This window comes from Lagenorhynchus albirostris, chromosome 9 (genome assembly GCF_949774975.1).
Source record: "Lagenorhynchus albirostris chromosome 9, mLagAlb1.1, whole genome shotgun sequence".
Taxonomy (NCBI): Eukaryota; Metazoa; Chordata; class Mammalia; order Artiodactyla; family Delphinidae; genus Lagenorhynchus; species Lagenorhynchus albirostris.
Genome location: NC_083103.1, coordinates 62409317 through 62427005, shown reverse-complemented (window position 1 = coordinate 62427005; position 17689 = coordinate 62409317). Strand labels below are relative to the sequence as shown.

General features: G+C 38.9%; 1 protein-coding gene across 1 annotated transcript in view; it reads left to right on the top strand.

Annotated features, from left to right (window-relative positions):
- The window catches only part of SYTL2 (synaptotagmin like 2), a 107907-nt gene extending 92641 nt beyond the window's left edge, over nt 1–15266 (top strand). Inside the window, 8 exon segments of the mRNA XM_060160157.1 lie at nt 2386–2505; nt 3821–3990; nt 5097–5199; nt 7199–7369; nt 9362–9440; nt 11179–11278; nt 12980–13185; nt 14024–15266. Coding sequence (XP_060016140.1) covers nt 2386–2505; nt 3821–3990; nt 5097–5199; nt 7199–7369; nt 9362–9440; nt 11179–11278; nt 12980–13185; nt 14024–14169 — 1095 coding nt within the window. The 3' untranslated portion in view covers nt 14170–15266.
- Nucleotides 15267–17689: the final 2423 nt, after the last annotated feature.

Here is a 17689-nt window from a genome sequence, read left to right as displayed (position 1 = left end):
CCCCAGATATTACAGATGAGAAAACTGAGAGTAAGAGAGGTAAGGTAACCTCACTCAGCTAGAAAGGGGTTAAACCAGCACTGGAGTACAGATCCGACCCCCATGCTATTAACTACTATACCTACTGTCTCAAGTAAGAACATGACTATTACCTATTATTCATTTGGTACCTAGTAAGTACCAGGCACTTGATATTCGCTCTGATGTCTAACTCTCACAAACAGAGTGTGGTAGGTACAAATTTCTCCATTTTATAAAAGAAGAAAGAGCCTCACAGAGGTTAAATAACTTTCCCCAAATCCAACAGCTACTAAAAAGTAGATTTAGGATTTGAACTCAGATCCTGTGACTTAACTAAGATTCCATGTTCTTGCCACCAGCTAGTGAGGAGCCTGAGCTTTGAGGTTAGGCACTCCCAGTTCTGGCCATGCTACTAATTTGTTACGTGATTATGGACAATTTCCTTAGCTTCCCTGAGTGCTTTCCTCGTACCTACCTCATTAGATTGTGAGGGGTCAGTGAGATAGTGCAGGGAAAACACATAGCACAGTGCTGTCACAGAGTACCTTAATGTTAGCTGTTCCCATTTGCAGTTTTGGTCTGATTTTTAATGGCGAAATAAAAGCTTCATCCTTAAGTGTTCTCTTAGTAGATGGAATGTAAGGAAAGCTCTGGACAATATATAAATTACATCCCTTCTCCCCCACTGCCTGGGCACCGTTCTATCTACTCTTGAGCCTTAGACGAACTATAGTTGCAAGTATTCAGCCCCTGCATTTGCTGAAGAGCCCACATTACAGTTCCTTTGGAAAGAATCACTCATTCTTTGAAACTAACTCATTAGCTGGAAACCAGCATAGGCACCTCATGGAGTTCCTATGGTTTTATACCTTTGTAGATATGCTTTGGTCTTGGTTGGTCATATGAATGAACCATCTAATAATTTGAGAGGCCAATGATACCTGATTGGCCTGATTTTTTATTTTTCTCCTCCCTTCAGTTTTAACCTGCTGCCTCACTTGCTCCACACAAAAGACAGTCCAAATTGTTTGAGTTTGTACCTCAGAGATACCAAATTAAGCTGCATCATTTTACCTTTCAAAGTACCTGGGGTTGGACTGAATGTTAAAGGAAGTGGGATGAAATCAGACATTGCTTCTTTGTCCACTGTCCCTTTGAGGCTTAGTGTCAGTCACATTTGTTGAGTACCAACTTTATGAAAATCAGTGTTCCAGGTCATCAAGACAAGGTCCTATCCTTCCAATAATCACTAATGATCTGATGTACCAGGTAGAATGTATTACGGCTATGATAGGGGGAAATGGTCTGTAAGCATGTGGGAAGGGAGTATGATAATAGAGTCATGAAAAATGTATGGATTTTTTTTCACCCTTGAGGAAGGATTCCTTTCTCATCCATATAAATCATAATTTTTTAACCCTTTTCTTAATCTGCGTTAGGATTGGCATCTGTTATATTGACATGTAATTGCATGGGCCCTGGAATATGTTGGCATGAACTAATCACTCCTCCATAAAGGTGTTTCCCTAACCCCAGGAGCCACTGAACTGCTCCATAAACTCTCTAACCCCAAAAGGAACTCATTCTGAAGCATAAATTCTTAAAGCTACCATCTAATAAACTATAGATCTAAATATAATAAAATTTATTATTGTCACTTTTCTTTCTTGACCCAGGTAAATATTTCCTGGGACATATTTAAAATAAGTATCTTGTTGCTATTTTTTTTTTAATTTGTTAAAATCTAATGTGGGCAGAATGTACAAATCAGTATACTTCCCTATAGCAACACAAAAGATAAGCACAATAGCACTATAGAAATACCTAAGAGGTGGTTTAAAATTATATATACACACATATATACATATGTATAAAAAACTTGAAACACAGATCAGATTAGCATTTGTTTCCCCTAGTTTAATAGTGTCTCAAGTAAAACGAGACACTATTGATTTTTAGGGAAGTTAAGCCTATGTTAACGAGAGGAATGAGGCATGACATTTTAGATTTGATAGTAAATGTTAGACCATTTATTGTCTAGGTAAAGTTAATTTCTCATATGTATCAACAAAGTTTTCCAAGCAATATAAATGTATAATATTAAGAGAATGCACCCTGGGGCCACCTTGTAGGTGAAACAAATCGCTTTGTTATTTCAGTACCTAACCACTGCTCTCCTCCTACGATGAGGTCCAAGGCAGACCACCCACCCCATCTTGAATACCATTCCTTGGCAGTTAGCACTTTGACCTTGGAAAATGTCATAGATCAGTGGGATACCAAGATATTATCTTTATCTAAACAGATTTTGATCTTGACTCATTCTGAATTTAAATTTTGTATATATTGTATGATGTTTTGTAGAGTGATGACAGAGAAACAGATACAACATCAGAAGGCAGTTACCAGCTCAGCAGACACAAGAAGAGCCCGAGCTCTTTAACCAATCTTAGCAGCTCCTCTGGCATGACGTCCTTGTCTTCTGTATGTAAACAAAGGCTTCATGTTAATATCCCTCTGCTTCTGCGAACCTTGCTCCACCATGCTCCTGCTACTGTAAAAGGGCCTTTTGTTGTATTTCTCAGATTCCAGGGGCATGAGAGCTTTTTCTCTAACCCACAGTTGGCTTCTGGCTAGCCAAATCTTCCTTTTTCTCTGTTTTAATCACAAGAGAATTCATATCCAAAATAAATAAATATGGTTTTTTGGATGTAAGTACTTAAAAAATAAACCTAAATTACCAACAAAATGAACCACTAAATTTTTCTGTGCAACAAATGGGGTAACTATCACAAAGTATGCTTATATCTGATATGCTTTTATATACTGTGTGCAGGTATAGAATTGTACCTGTCTTTTAGCAAGACTTTTATTCTGATGAATGAAAGTACTGATTAACATAGAAGAATAGGAGAGGCGATTCTTTGCCCCATAGAGGGATTCAGAATGGAGTTTTCAAAGGAAAGCTCCCTAAGTGTAGTTGCTCAGATTTGATTTAGAGAATTTGACTTTACACAGAACTTTCATAAAGTGAGGTAGTTTTGTGTGTGCATGTAAGATGTGTGTAGAAATATATATGTAAATATGTCCTCAGACACTTATCCAAATATCTCTGATACATATACACATGCACATATCTCACCAGGTCTGCTAAACAAATGATAAATCTGTGCTTAAATTCTTACTAGCCTTGCATTTTTCAAACTCTTTGTAAAAAAATCTATTTAAATTGAATTTCTGCTGATGACAATCAAATATATGGCCTTGGGAAGGCTTTAAACTTCCTTCATCAATCATCCATTTTCTGCCCTTCCTGACCTCTAAAAGTGTATGGCTCAGTAAGCATTTTCTTAGATTCAGCGGATGGGTAACATAGTAAAATTCCTTTTTAGTGCCTTGGAAATTTGATAGAGCAATGTGTCACTGTGATTTGTGTGCCTGAGGTTTCTCACATCCTCTTTCTTTAACACTTTAAACTCTAAGCATGCCTAAAAATGGAACTCTGAATGCCCCCTACCATAAAATCACCCTGCTTTGAAATGAGTCAGCATCTAAAAAACTTTGCATTTCACTTTTCATCTATGTCTCTTAGAGGCAATTTTTGTTAAACACTAGTCATCATGTCATGTATATCATGTCAGGTTGTCTGTGTTGGTATGCTTTTTTGATGCCATATTAAATTAACTGCTTTTATGTGCAAACTAGAGAAATAATGGCAAGCAAAGATTACATCCATGATCCTTGTGTTGGGTTCAAGAATGAGATAGAGACAAACACTGCGTGTTTCCGACGCTTTCAGGTGAGCGGCAGTGTGATGAGTGTTTATAGTGGAGACTTTGGCAATCTGGAAGTGAAGGGAAATATTCAGTTTGCAATCGACTATGTGGACTCACTGAAGGAGTTGCATGTGTTTGTGGCCCAGTGTAAAGATTTAGCAGCAGCAGATATTAAAAAACAGCGTTCGGACCCGTAAGTACATTTTGGAGTCACTATTTTCTCTTAGTTACTCTTAATCTTATAGAAATTGGGAAGGAAAGAAAGTAATTGAAGGGAGGGTATGTGTGTGACTGTATTAAAAGGAACGTTTGGGAAAAAAAAGTTGGGGGGAAATGCTGTTTACTTTATAGATTCATATGCCAAACCTACTAAATTATAAAAATATCAGAGAGGCACAAAACATTTCAAGTTGGAAGGGACCTTTGAGGTCATTTTGTCCTGATTCCTTCTTTTTACAGATAAGGAAACAAGGGACAGAGAAGATAAGCGACTGTTTACATAAATTCAGCAGCAAAATGAGGAATGATGGATTGAGCCCCAGTCTCTCTCCACACACTTTCAAACTTTCTCTAAGATTAGGGACACGTGGGACATACTTTATAATGCTCTGCGGTGCAGAAATAGTTAAGATTCTAGAATAAGGTAGTTTCCATATTTAAATTATATTCTATAGAACTTTAGGGGGAATTACCAACTCATCTTTGAAATCACAGGTTTAATTGCATTTCAGTTTAGTTACAAAGTTGAATGGTATTCCCTACTTATCCCTATGCAGAAGTCTGATGCTTAATTATTTTGCTAGCATAAGCCCAATCCTAAAAGGAACTGGGCTTAATAGCCTTTTTGTTGTTTTTTCTTTTTCTTCTTTTTTTTTAACATTCATATGGCTTGATAGGTATGTACCAGATTATTTTTTTTCAAAAGACAGTCACAAAAACTTTTTTAATTCTGCAAGCATCAAAGCCTTTTCTTAATAGGAAACTAGCCAATAGAATTAAGCATCATGTTAGAGGTCTGTCGTCTTCCCCCTGCCCCACATTAGTTAAGGTCAAAGGAAGAAAGGAATTCAGGAAATATCCCTTAAAAATCTTCAAAACAATATAAAATTGTCAATTCCACTGAAATCACTTTAAAAGCTTAAGCGTAAAGGTGTTGGTGAGAGCATTTATTACGTACTGCTTTTCCTAGTGTCATGAAATAATTATTTCTATCAATTTCCAGTGCATTTTTTAAAATGGAGGTTAGACACATCACTTTTATTTTCTCTGACCTTCTTGTCTGTTCAATTCTCTTTTTAGATATGTAAAGACTTATCTGTTACCAGACAAGGGCAAAATGGGCAAGAAGAAAACGCTTGTGGTGAAGAAAACGTTGAATCCTGTGTATAATGAGATACTGCGGGTATCTATGACCTCTCTATCTAGGAAAATCCTAAATGGTGACCTGTGCATTTAAAAGGCCATGTCATCTTGGGTAGTGTCCCTACAGAGGAAGTCAGTCACCAAGAGAGAAGGAAATGAATAACCATTTTCTGAGAATCTGCTTTGTATGAGATGATACACCATGACTGTTGTATGCGTTATCTCATGCATGTCCTCCATACCCTGCCAGGGGGATAGTATTATCTGCGTCTCACAGATGAGGCAAATGAAGCTTAGAGAAATAAAGGAAATTGCTCAAGGATACACAGCTGATAAAGTTGAGCATTGCTGCCAAAACAATCTTATAAAAGCCTAATTCTGATCATGTTGTTTCTTTGCTTAAAATATTTGAGGATTCCCATTATCCTTAGGGTCAAGTACACCCATCTTAACACGCATACCACTCCCTTGATAACCTGAGCTCCATCTTCATCATTCCACTTTCATAGTCTTTCTTCAGGTCACCCTGATTCCTTTCTGTTCTTTGGAGGAACTACATTTTCTCACACTGCTGGGACTTTCTGTTCCTTCAGACTGGGATATTCTTCCCCACATTCTGTCCATAACTACTTCCCACAGCCTGAAATGCCTCTTCCTATGAGAAGCTGTCCTTAACCCCTAAGTTTCCCTGCTGTCTGCTGCCTCAGTCTCCTTGTTTTACAATAGGCTGTGTTAACATTCAGCACTTTAACTACTGGTTTAATTGTAAGTTCCATGAGGGCAGGGACCAACTCTGTGTTGCTTGTAAACTGCATACCCTTACGCAAATGATTTAACCCATCTACACTTCAGATCTACAAAAGGGAGATAAGAATAGTACCTACCTATCAATATGTATGAAGTAATTAGTATGCATTAAACACTTAGTAAATGCTGGCTCTTAGCACAGTGTCTGGTATAGGTACTTAAAAAATGTTTATAGATGGAAGGATAGATGGATGGATAGATTAATGAAGAGTATACCTGGCTCAAATGCCCATATTCCTTTTTCCTTCAAACTTTATTATGCTGCCTTAGTCATGAGTAACAGATTATTTAAAACTACAAATATGAGAAGGATTATTCATTCCCTCTTTCTGAAAATTCTGTCCAAGTATTTGGTTATCCTCTGAGAAAAGGAGCAACATTAAATTAACCCTCAGTCATCCATGGGTGAATTTTCTGTAGCAAGTTTTTAATTATGACTTGACCACGACATACTTCAGAACCCTAGCTATTTCTAGGTCAGCTACTTCAACCCTATACTCAGGAAAAGCCAGCTAGTTTAAATGGTGAACTCAGAGAAAGGCAAGTCTGCTACAACCAAAATGGACAGTCAAGTAGTATATCATAAAGCCAAATAGAGATTATTTTTAGATTAGAAAGACTATTATCCCTTCCATGATTATATATAATCAAGGATTGACTACATTTTAGATTAAAACTATTAGCATGCCAAAAAAAACAGGTTGAAAAATATCTTGTCCCTGCAGGATAATGGTGGGAGAGGTTGTATGTATATGGGACAGGTGACATATGGGAAATCTTCTGTACTTTCAATTTTGTGTGAATCTAGAACTGCTCTAAAAAATAAAGTCTATTAAAAAAATACTTTGTCCTTAGGTAGAAAACAGACCATTGGATTAAACTTCATTTGTATTTTTAGACTGAATTATGTTATATCTAGTTAGAACTAAAAACATCCAGTAAAAATTGAATAATTGGCTTTTGTTTTTAGAGAGCTATTACCGGCTATGATATTTGAGCCATCATTTGCTTTTCCAGAGGGGGAAAGAAAAATGAGCTTTTGTGAAAGATGAATTTGAGCTCTTTGAAACAAGACACTTAGAATAAGATGACTTTGCAATATTCTTGAGACTTGAAACCTAACAGATGAGAAAATCTGATCTACACAGATGACTTTTTTCTTCATCTCTATGTCATAACTTTGGCATAAAATAATATTATTTACCACTTTAATTTCCTTCTTTGAACTGCAGTATAAAATCGACAGGCAAATCTTAAAGACACAGAAACTGAACCTGTCTGTTTGGCATCGAGATACATTTAAGCGCAATAGTTTTCTAGGGGAAGTGGAACTTGATTTGGAAACTTGGGACTGGGATAACAAACAGAATAAACAATTGAAGTGGTACCCTCTAAAGCGGAAGGTAAGTGCAGAGCTTTTTGTTTGGTTTGTTGGTTGGTTGGTTTGGGGCCTAGGATACAGGAGAGAGCTGCTGTATAATTGCGTTTTCATTCAGAATGCTTACCCATAGTTTGGGATCATTATGTCTTTTCACTCTGTCCCATATGTTTCTTATGCTCTTTTCTATATTTTCTATTCTTTTTTTTTCTCCTCTCTATTCTTTGGGCTGGCTATTTTTTGCTAACCTATCTTTTAGTTCAGTAATTTTCTTATCTGCTGTGTCTAATCTGCTGTTACACCCAGCTACAGGTCCTCAATTTTACTTTTCAGATTTACATTTTCACTTCATTCTTTTTTATAGATTCCATTTCTCTGCTAAAATTCTCCATCTTCACATTATCTTTATGAATTTATTAATCAAAGTTATTTAAAGTGTGTATCTGAAAACTCCAATATCTTAAACGTTTGTGAGTCCCTCTTATCTAATTTTTTATCTTAGTTTGGTCATTTGGTCCTTTGTTCTGATATGCCTGTTCATTTTTTATTGCGTGCTGGACATTGCATATGAAAAATTCTAGGGATAATTTGAGAGGGTTTACTTTTGCATCTGACACACAGAGTAGGGACACACCGCCTTAATCTAGTCTGGTAATGAACTGACTAGAAGCTGGGGTTCAGCTTCCACATGGTCTGATCTAGTTTTTCTTTGCCCATATTCCTAGACTGTGGTCTTTCATGGGTTGCAACTGAAAACCTAGGGAGTACTCAAATTTTAGCATGTATCCAATTCACCTGAAGGACTTATTAAAACATAGATTTATGGCCCTGTTCCGAGGATTTCTGTTTTGGTAAGATCTGACCCAAGAATATGCATTTCTAACAAATTCCCAGGCATTGCTGATGCTGCCGGTCTGGAGACCATACTTTGAGAACTACTGGTCTAGAGTATTTTCTGAGACCATCTCTCCTTAGCCGGCCAGTTTTTGCCTCCCCAGCACTGTGAGAAGCCCTGCTCAGCTTCTTAGTCTCTTTCTGCTAGGCTTCTTGTGCTCTCAGTTGGCACTACTCGAAAATCAGCTAATGCCTCAAAGTGGAAAGCAGAGAATGTCAGGCTCCAACATCTTGTCCATTTGAGTCCTGTCTATCGTAATAATTCTTCGTCACCTTCAAATAGATTCTTTTAATCCAGTTTTTTTTTTATCCTCATCAGGAGGGTTGGTGTGATCCCAGCTAGTCCATCATAGCTGCAAGTGATACATACAATTAATACAAACTGTTATTGAGTATCTACACAATAAAACAGTTCCACTTAAGAAACGGTTCCAAAATATCACATCAGAATCACCTGAAGCACTTATTTCTAGGTCTACCCATGACTTGCTGGATGAGAATTCCTCAGAAGTTGTCAAAAGCATCTCATTTTTAACTAACTCCCCTTATGTTTCTGACATGTAGCCATGTTTTGGAAATAAGGCTCTTAAGACCAGAATTTGAAAGTAGAACTCTCTCTCTCTTATAATAGATATGTTTTAAAATTATTGTTCAGTCTTTGTTATTCTTACAGGCATCTCCTCGTTTGGTCTAAAATAATTAGGTTAATGCAGCTTTGAAAATGTAATATTTGTTCCCCCCCGCCCTGCCCCCCCCCCCCACTCTTCTTACGCCTTCAAAGAAAGAGAATACAAATAAGTTGTTTTATGTGCTGGCTGAATGACTGAAAAAATGTATGTGTTTTTATAAAAACCAAAGCATCCCAGAACACCTCTCCTGTCTCCAAGAAAGCCATTCTGATTTCTCTGAACTAAAGGCCTTGAAATGTTTTCTGGGTACCCCACAAAGATACACAATATAAAAGCAACAGTCTAGCTCTGATGAGGAGGGAAATTTTAATCCAGGGCACTCATGAGTGATACCTAATCCGAGAAATGAGGCAGATATGGTCCCGTAACAGAGCACCAACAAACAGGGTAAATGGTTTGTGTCTCACACCTGCTGACATTCCTTCATTTTCCAGACAGCACCAGTTGCCTTTGAAGCAGAAAACAGAGGTGAAATGAAGTTAGCTCTCCAGTATGTCCCAGAGCCAATGCCTGGTATGTAGTGATTTTTCTGTCCAGATTTATGTCCTTAACCTTATGTCTCCCCTCTTCAAGGATTTCTTTGAGTTCTATGATTTTTTCAAAGGTGAAGCCCTAAATAAACTTACTAATTTAGTAATCGTATAGACCTAATGAGTCAATCCACAGTTGTAAACTACAAAATTTTCTTTTTTTTTATTGTGGTAAAAACACATAACATAAAATTTTTCTTAACCGTTTTTAAGTGTACCATTAGTAGTGTTAAGTATATTTACAATGTTGAGAAGCAGATCTCTGGACTTTTTCATCTTGTATATCTGAAACTCTATACCCATTAAACCACAATTCCTTTCTTCCCCTTCCCTCCAGGTTCCCCTTCCTGGTAACCACCATTCTATTTTCTGTTTCTATGAGAAAAATTCTCATTTTTTTTTTCAGTCCAGCTTACAGCCCTTGTTTTAACTTTTACCTCACTCTCCCAAAAGTTTGTATCTCCACGGCGTGAATGGCCTTTCCTGTATAGTGCTGTGATACAAATGGAACTGGTGTGTTTTTTTCCCCCATAGGTGGGAATTGGGAGAATTCATATGAAGCCCCTAAGAAATTCGAGCTCATTTGTCCTCTACTCTCAAGGTCTCATTAGGGGAGAAAGCTTTTTCTTCAAAATTTTTAATTGCATCCTTGATGTTAAGGCCTCAGTTCTCCCGCACAGTTAAGGAGCAAGAGACTGTCAGGAAATCTGTGCTAACCCCCCTCTCATTTCCCACACAGTTCCCCAAGTTGTCCTCCTTAAGAATCTATATGAATGTTAGGACTGAAATCAGGGGTTGCAAACTCAGGTGCTTTCAGTAGCCTATCCAAGTCTTAGATGAAGTCCCATCTCCTCCCTAAAGCTTTTCCTGAATGTTTTTACCCTCACTGATCACATCATCTTCTAGAACATTACAGTAATAACTTTGCATTTCATTCTTATATTACATTTTTATAGTTTTTATTGATTTTCTCTCTCTAGCTTAACTGTAAACATCTCCCAGCGACATAGGTTTTCTGTATTCCTTGTATGTCCAATGACATTCCTAGCATAGGACTGAGCACATAATAGATGCTCATTAAATACTGGTTGGTTGACTGATTGGGCCCACCCATCCAGAAATGTATGGTAGTATTCCTCCATCCATGTGCACCCAACCTAGACAACAACTTCAGACTAGGCCAACTTCTCAGTAATTCCCTGTCCATAATACTGGCTGTTATGTGTGTCTATACAATAGTCCTACAAAATTTGTAACTACTTTTAACAAGAAGAGTGACTATACCTTAACCAGTACCTGTTTCGTTTACTCTATACTCAAATATGTTTAAAATGCCTCCTATCAGCACCGATTGATATTGGTATTAATATTTGAAAGGTATATGCATTTCACGGAGTAGCTTTGAATATAACTGTAAATGGATGATTCACCTACCTAATATCTATAATTGATCTCATTGAGCCAAGCAAAACCCAAAAAGAATGATGTAACACTCTGTACTTGGAATCAATTAAATTATTTTCATAGAGCTATCTGAGCTCAGTACAGCCAGACTATGAAAGATATAGTTAAGAACAGATATAATCAATTAGGATCATATGATCAAACACTAGCTAGCATTGCTATGTCAGACCATCTTTAGGTTGGCATCTTTGGATGCAGTACTGCCAAGAGAGGAATGGCAGTGGAATTTCATTTTCTCTCTCTTTTTTCTGTTACAGGTAAAAAGCTTCCTACAACTGGAGAAGTGCACATCTGGGTGAAGGAATGCCTTGATCTACCACTGCTAAGGGGCAGCCATCTAAATTCTTTTGTTAAATGGTAACAGCATTGATAACTCTCCACCCTCAGTTCTACAATAGCCTGGCCTTTGCTGCTTGGTTTTACTTTTCTGTATCTGTGATGCTGAAAGTCGTCATTAGTAGTATAAATAAAATAACTTGAGACAGTGGCGACTTGAGCTAGAGGGATCTTTGACATGAACCCTCTCCAAGGCTTCATTTAGTTTTTTGCTTTGGGGGTTTTTAAAATAAATTTATTTATTTATTTTTGGCTGCATTGGGTCTTCGCTGCTACGTGCGGGCTTTCTCTAGTTGCCGTGAGCGGGGGCTACTCTTCTTTGTGGTGCGCGGGCTTCTCATTGCCGTGGCTTCTCTTGTTGCGGAGCACGGACTCTAGGCGCGTGGGCCTCAGTAGTTGCGGCACGCAGGCTCAGTAGTTGTGGCTCGCGGGCTCTAGAGCACAGGCTCAGTAGTTGTGGTGCACGGGCTTAGTTGTTCCGCAGCATGTGGGATCTTTCCGGACCAGGGATTGAACCTGTGTCCTGTGTCCCCTGCATTGGCAGGCGATTCTTAACCACTGCACCACCAGGGAAGTACTTCATTTAGTTTTAAAATCATAAAGATAAGAGGGAATATATACAATCGAAACCGGAGATCACATACTCAGATACGTAATGTCTTCTAGGAGGTACATCTGCTGATGAGGACAATATTCAATACTAAGGAGTTTATGAAATGGCTAATGGTGATGCCACAACTCTTGGATCCTTTGTGGAGCATCTGTTTTGTGGCCCATTTGCAAAAGGTCTTTTGCATCAGTCTCTAAATATCTGGGAAGTTATTTGCTAAATAGGCCCATACTAATAATTAGCTCATAAGAGTTTAAGACAATTTGGGTTTTTAAGTTGCAACCTTTTTCTCTGTTGTAATATAAATGCTTGGCATCTTACCTAAACAGATATTATTGTGCTGTCCTAACTCTCTCTGACTAATTTTATCTATATAGATTCTACCAGAAGACCAGTTGTAGCTATTTAAGTTTATATGACCTTATTTATGATTTTCCCTATACATATTCTTCATAGATGTCAACTGATAAGTTTTTCAGCTCAGGTCAGTCTCCCATTCCAAGACTAGTCCCGGCCCTTCTTGTCTGCACAAGAGACATGGTAGGTTAAATTAATTTCACTTATTACCATAAAGTAAATATAAATAATTGCAAATATGTAATATAATTCATTCCCAAAGTCAAATCTAGCAAATTGGAGAGGTTTCTCTTCTTTTGCAGTTCTGTACAAGACTGATTTCTTAGGCTATCACAGATAATCAGGAATAGATTTTAGAGCAATCCACAAACAATTGCTACATAGTAAACACTAAGTGCAGGTACTGAACTAAGTTGTTTGCTTAATATGTAATTCTAATATTAACCTTTTGAGGTAGGCATCACCATTCCCATTTTATAGATGAGGAAGCAAGTGTCTAAGAGGTTAAGTCAGTTTCCTACACTACACAGCCACTAAGTGGCAGAGTCAGGATTCCAAGCAAGTGTGGTCCACTCTGGTGCAGAGAGTCTTTCCGGCAGAATGCCCCACCATCGCCATCACCATCACCATCACCATCTCTCTACACTCTTTTTTTCTTCCATTTCCTCTCGCCAATCCCCAGTAGCTGAAGCACACTGAAAGCATGAGTTTACTGTCTTATTAAAATGTTCTCACAATCATGTTTCCTTTCGTAGTACTATCCTTCCAGATACAAGTAGGAAAAGTCGCCAGAAGACGAGAGCTGTGGGGAAAACCACCAACCCTGTCTTCAACCACACCATGGTGTATGATGGGTTCAGGCCTGAGGACCTGACGGAAGCCTGTGTCGAGCTTACTGTCTGGGACCATTACAAATTAACCAACCAGTTTTTGGGAGGTCTTCGGATTGGCTTTGGAACAGGTAACATTTGTTACATTTTTAATTCTCCATGAGTCAAATGCTTCTGGAGACACTAGAGATTGGTTGGTTTGTTGTTTTGCTTCTTCCTAATGAAAACAGATATTGTTTCTGTTAAGTATAATGAAATGAATGAGTGAAGGAATGTCAGGCTGTGTGCCAAGGACTCTGGATACAAAGATTAACGGGATGCAATGTCTGTCCACACAGAGCTTAAGTTATTGTGGGGGAAACCAGAAAAGCCTTCATCACTACTCTTTCCTGAAAAAACATTTATGGCCCTTCATGGCTAAAAGTGTGCTTTGCATAATAATAGTAACTAATATTTATGGAGCACTGATCACTGTACTAAGTGCTTTATTTGCATTATTTCATTTAATCCTCACAGCAGTTCTATGAGTTGTTTCTAATGTTAGCCCCAGAGAAACTGATGTTCCAAGAAATTAAGAAACAGAGCTAATAAGTGGCAGAGCCAGGACTCAAAATCGAGTCTGTTAGACACTAAAGCTGTAACCACACTTCCCTAGAGATCACGTACTGTCACTTCCAACCCAATGCTGGAATCCTCCCTACTATCCCCTTAATGCACCTGACAGATTCTCATCTAACTTTTATATGGATGTGAAGAGAAATCATTACTCTGAGAGTAATGAGAATAATCCCAATTGTGGTGGGTCCCATTATTGGATATCTCAGATGGTTAAACAGTTCTTTCTCTGCCCTCCTGGTGATGTTAAAACTCTTCCTAGCTGTTTCCATTGGTGATTATAATTAGGGAATGACTCAGTTTTTTCCCAATGAGCTATTCCTTTCTAAATGCAAAGCTTCCCTTTTTTTCCAGGGAAAAGCTATGGTACTGAAGTGGATTGGATGGACTCTACTTCAGAGGAAGTTGCTCTCTGGGAAAAGATGGTAAATTCCCCCAACACTTGGATTGAAGCAACCCTGCCTCTTAGAATGCTGTTGATTGCCAAGATTTCCAAGTGAACCCAAAGTCCACTGGCTCCTCCACTGAAAACTACTAAACACGTGGAATCTGATCTTAAAAATGTTACTATGTAGACAGAGATCCTCACCTTCTATCTATTGCCATAACAAATGCTACACAGCATGTTAAAGTCAACCTGCATGTACTTCTTTGGTTACAAGGCCCAAGAGACTTAAATGATAACGAAACATGTAATGTGTTTGTGACTCCAACATTAAAGAAGATGTTTGAGAAAGTTAAGAAAATCAAACCATTGCTGCTGCTTCAAAGAAAAAGCTGCCAAAAATAATTAAATGTGGGGTGTTGTTAATGAAAAGAGTTTTCCAATTTGCCATCATGCGTTTCTTTCTTTTTTTTTTTTCTTTCATTTTTTGGCCATGCCACAAGGCTTGTCAGATCTTAATTCCCCGACCAGGGATCGAACCCACGCCCCCTGTACTGGAAGCGTGGAGTCTTACCCACTGGACCACCAGGGAAGTCCCACCACCATGTGTTTCAAACCACAGTTTTGTGCTACAGTTAGAAGGGCCTGCCACTTGATCATTGAAAACCGTTGCATGAACTGAAGAAATGTTGGTTTGTAGAAGAGTGACTGAAAGATACTCCTACGAGGGGGAAAAAAGGCAGAATATCAGTGATGATGAAGAATTTGTTCATAAGAAAGCTATTTACTCTGTAATCTCTATTGAAAATGGAATTCCATGTTAGGGCAATGAGACTATATTTACTGCGTATATTTTTTGCCTTGAGAAACTTTCCCTTTTCCCAGTGTTAAAGTCCCAAATGTGCTTTGGTGCCACCCACTGGCCATAGGTGGAATTTAGTTTTGGGCTTAATTTTCTCCTAAGATAAGTCTCAAGCCTGTGTTTTGTAATAGAGTGCCGTATATAAAACAAAACCTTGCATATATGAGATTCTGTTTTTCTTATAACTCTACTATATGAAAAGAGCATGAGAGTGGTCTCAGACATGCCTTGCAACAAAGTTTTAATTAGAATGTAAATTGTTAAATTATACTGTACTTCCTGTGTCTATAATTTTCATAAAGTATTTTTTAAAAACCCTTAGAATAAATTATTATATGATTTAATTGTCACATTAATCTTACTTCTTGTTTTAAATGAAATACTTTATGTTAAGAACCCTAAAATCTAAATTCCCTAGCAAGGCTAAAGAACTTTTGGGCTAATATTTCTCCAGAGTCTTTACTGCAACTCTGGGCATCATTTCCTCTAAATGGGAAGCTTCAGCTGTGTTATTAAGAGTAGAACTTTTATTTTTAAAAAGTAGTTGAGGGACTTCCCTGGTGTCACAGTGGTTAAGAATCCACCTGCCAATGCAGGAGACTCGGGTTCGAGCCCTGGTCCGGGAAGATCCCACATGCCTTGGAGCAACTAAGCCCATGCACCACAACTTCTGAGCCTGTGCTCTACAGCCCGCGAGCCACAACTACTGAGCCCGCGACCCACAACTACTGAGCCCATGTGCGACAACTACTGAAGCCCGTGTGCCTAGAGCCTGTGCTCCACAACAAGAGAAGCCACCACAATGAGAAGCTCACGCACCGCAATGAAGAGTAGCCCCTGCTCGCCGCAACTAGAGAAAAGCCTGCGCGCAGCAACGAAGACCCAATGAAGCCAAAAATTAAAAAAAAAAAGTAGTTGAAAAGTTTTGAAGATACATTAACATTTATTCTTAAAGTTTTCCACAAAGACATTTTTGGGTCATTTGATACATAAAGCATTACTCCCCCTTAGAACCCCACTAGCTCACCATCTCAAAACAAGCCCTGATTTAATATAGGTTGGGGGAAGCCTGGGTGGTGAGGGGAGGGTGAGATGTTACAACAGGTATCTAACGAATGTCATTGAAAATATCTGGAGTGCTTGCCTCCTTTCCCCGAAACAGATGCTAGAACCTTTGACCCACTGGCCAGTAAGAGCAACTAACCTAAAACAACGCCCTTCCCTCATTGTCTCTCAAGGTCTTTTAGGAGGGTGGGTAATCTAGCTGTATTTCCTCTTCCTGTTCTGGCAGCAGGGAGGGACAAGATGAGGTGAAAGGAGGCACATCTCCAAGATCGGCTGGAGCCATAGCAGAAGTGCAAATCCTGTTCCAACTCCTGCCACTTCATAGTACAAGCTACTTTCTCAGCCCTTTTTTCAGTTACCTGCTCAGCCATCTGCCAGCATCCAGCCAGCTATGAAGCATGAATGAGATGAGTCCTAGTATCTCCCCATCTAGGACTAGGAATGCCCGCCTCCCCCATCCCCAGATCTCCAAGACACCAGAGGTGACAATAGAACCATCCTTGCATCTGCCCACAGAACTTCCAACTGCCTCGGGTCATCCAAGGGGATGTCGTGTCACATTGTTTTTCCGAAAAAATCTATAAAAGCTTTAATCTCACCTGGCTACAAGAGGAAGGCTAAATGGAATTTTCATGCATTATAAAGTGTAGGCAACCTGAATTCTTTGGTGAACTCAAGTTGACAGACTTTTCATCCAGTGGGATTTTTAGGCAAAGTACCTGCTGAAATTTTTTATTTTTTTAAACTGGAGGCATTTCCTTGAACTGCATGTTTTAGGGCTCTTTTTCTTTTTCCAGAAACCCAACCAGAAATAAGCCCCAAAGGGGGATTTATTGGAAATAAACTGTTAGCCCAGAGAATTAAGGAAGCACTACAGGAACTAGATTACTTTGGGGACTCGTGGGCTGGAACCAGGAACTCAGATACTGTCTCTCCTCTTCCTCAGGGACAGGCAGCTCCAGCATCACAAGCTCTCAGCTAAAGCACTTCTCTTTCCTGGATTCAGCTTGAGAGAGCTCTGGGAGGAACTGGCCAGGCTTGGGTCACGTCCCCACCTATTGGACCACTCACGGTAGCCAGGAATGGATAGGGTAAGATCTTATGCTTGGCCCTGCGTGGATTATGTGTCCGCCCTGTGGCCAGGGAGAGGTGATCCATTTTCAGAAGAATAGGGTGTCATACACATGGGCACTGGAGAAATCAAGAGCTAGGTAGCCATGTAATTTGTTTCCCCCTTTGGTGAAAATGCTTCAAAATTCCATTATTTAAAAAATGAAATAATATTCCAAAGAGTCACTGCTGACTGTTTCCAGGGAGGCCGAAACTTCCCCAACCATCATGACTGCTGCAGCTTTTAAGTAGATGGTGAGGATCCTGGGAACTGCATAACCTGTTCACATGGCCTAGGAGCCCACCACAGCATGATTACTGTTAGCCTAGGCTTACGTCCAGGGAACTTGCTTGGACTTCTTTGTACATCTCTCATCCATACTCACCATTTAAGTAAAAAGTCCCCGAACATCTGCCTTCTCTTGTACTCTTAGGCATTTGTACATCTTCTCTCATTTAATTCTGACAATATTTTGAAACATAGGCATTATTATCCACATTTTATAGTTGGCAGGGAACAAAGAAACTAAAGCACAGAGAGGTTAAGTTGTCCCAAGAAGAATTCTTGTCCCAAGAAGAATCCCCATTCTTTGGGATT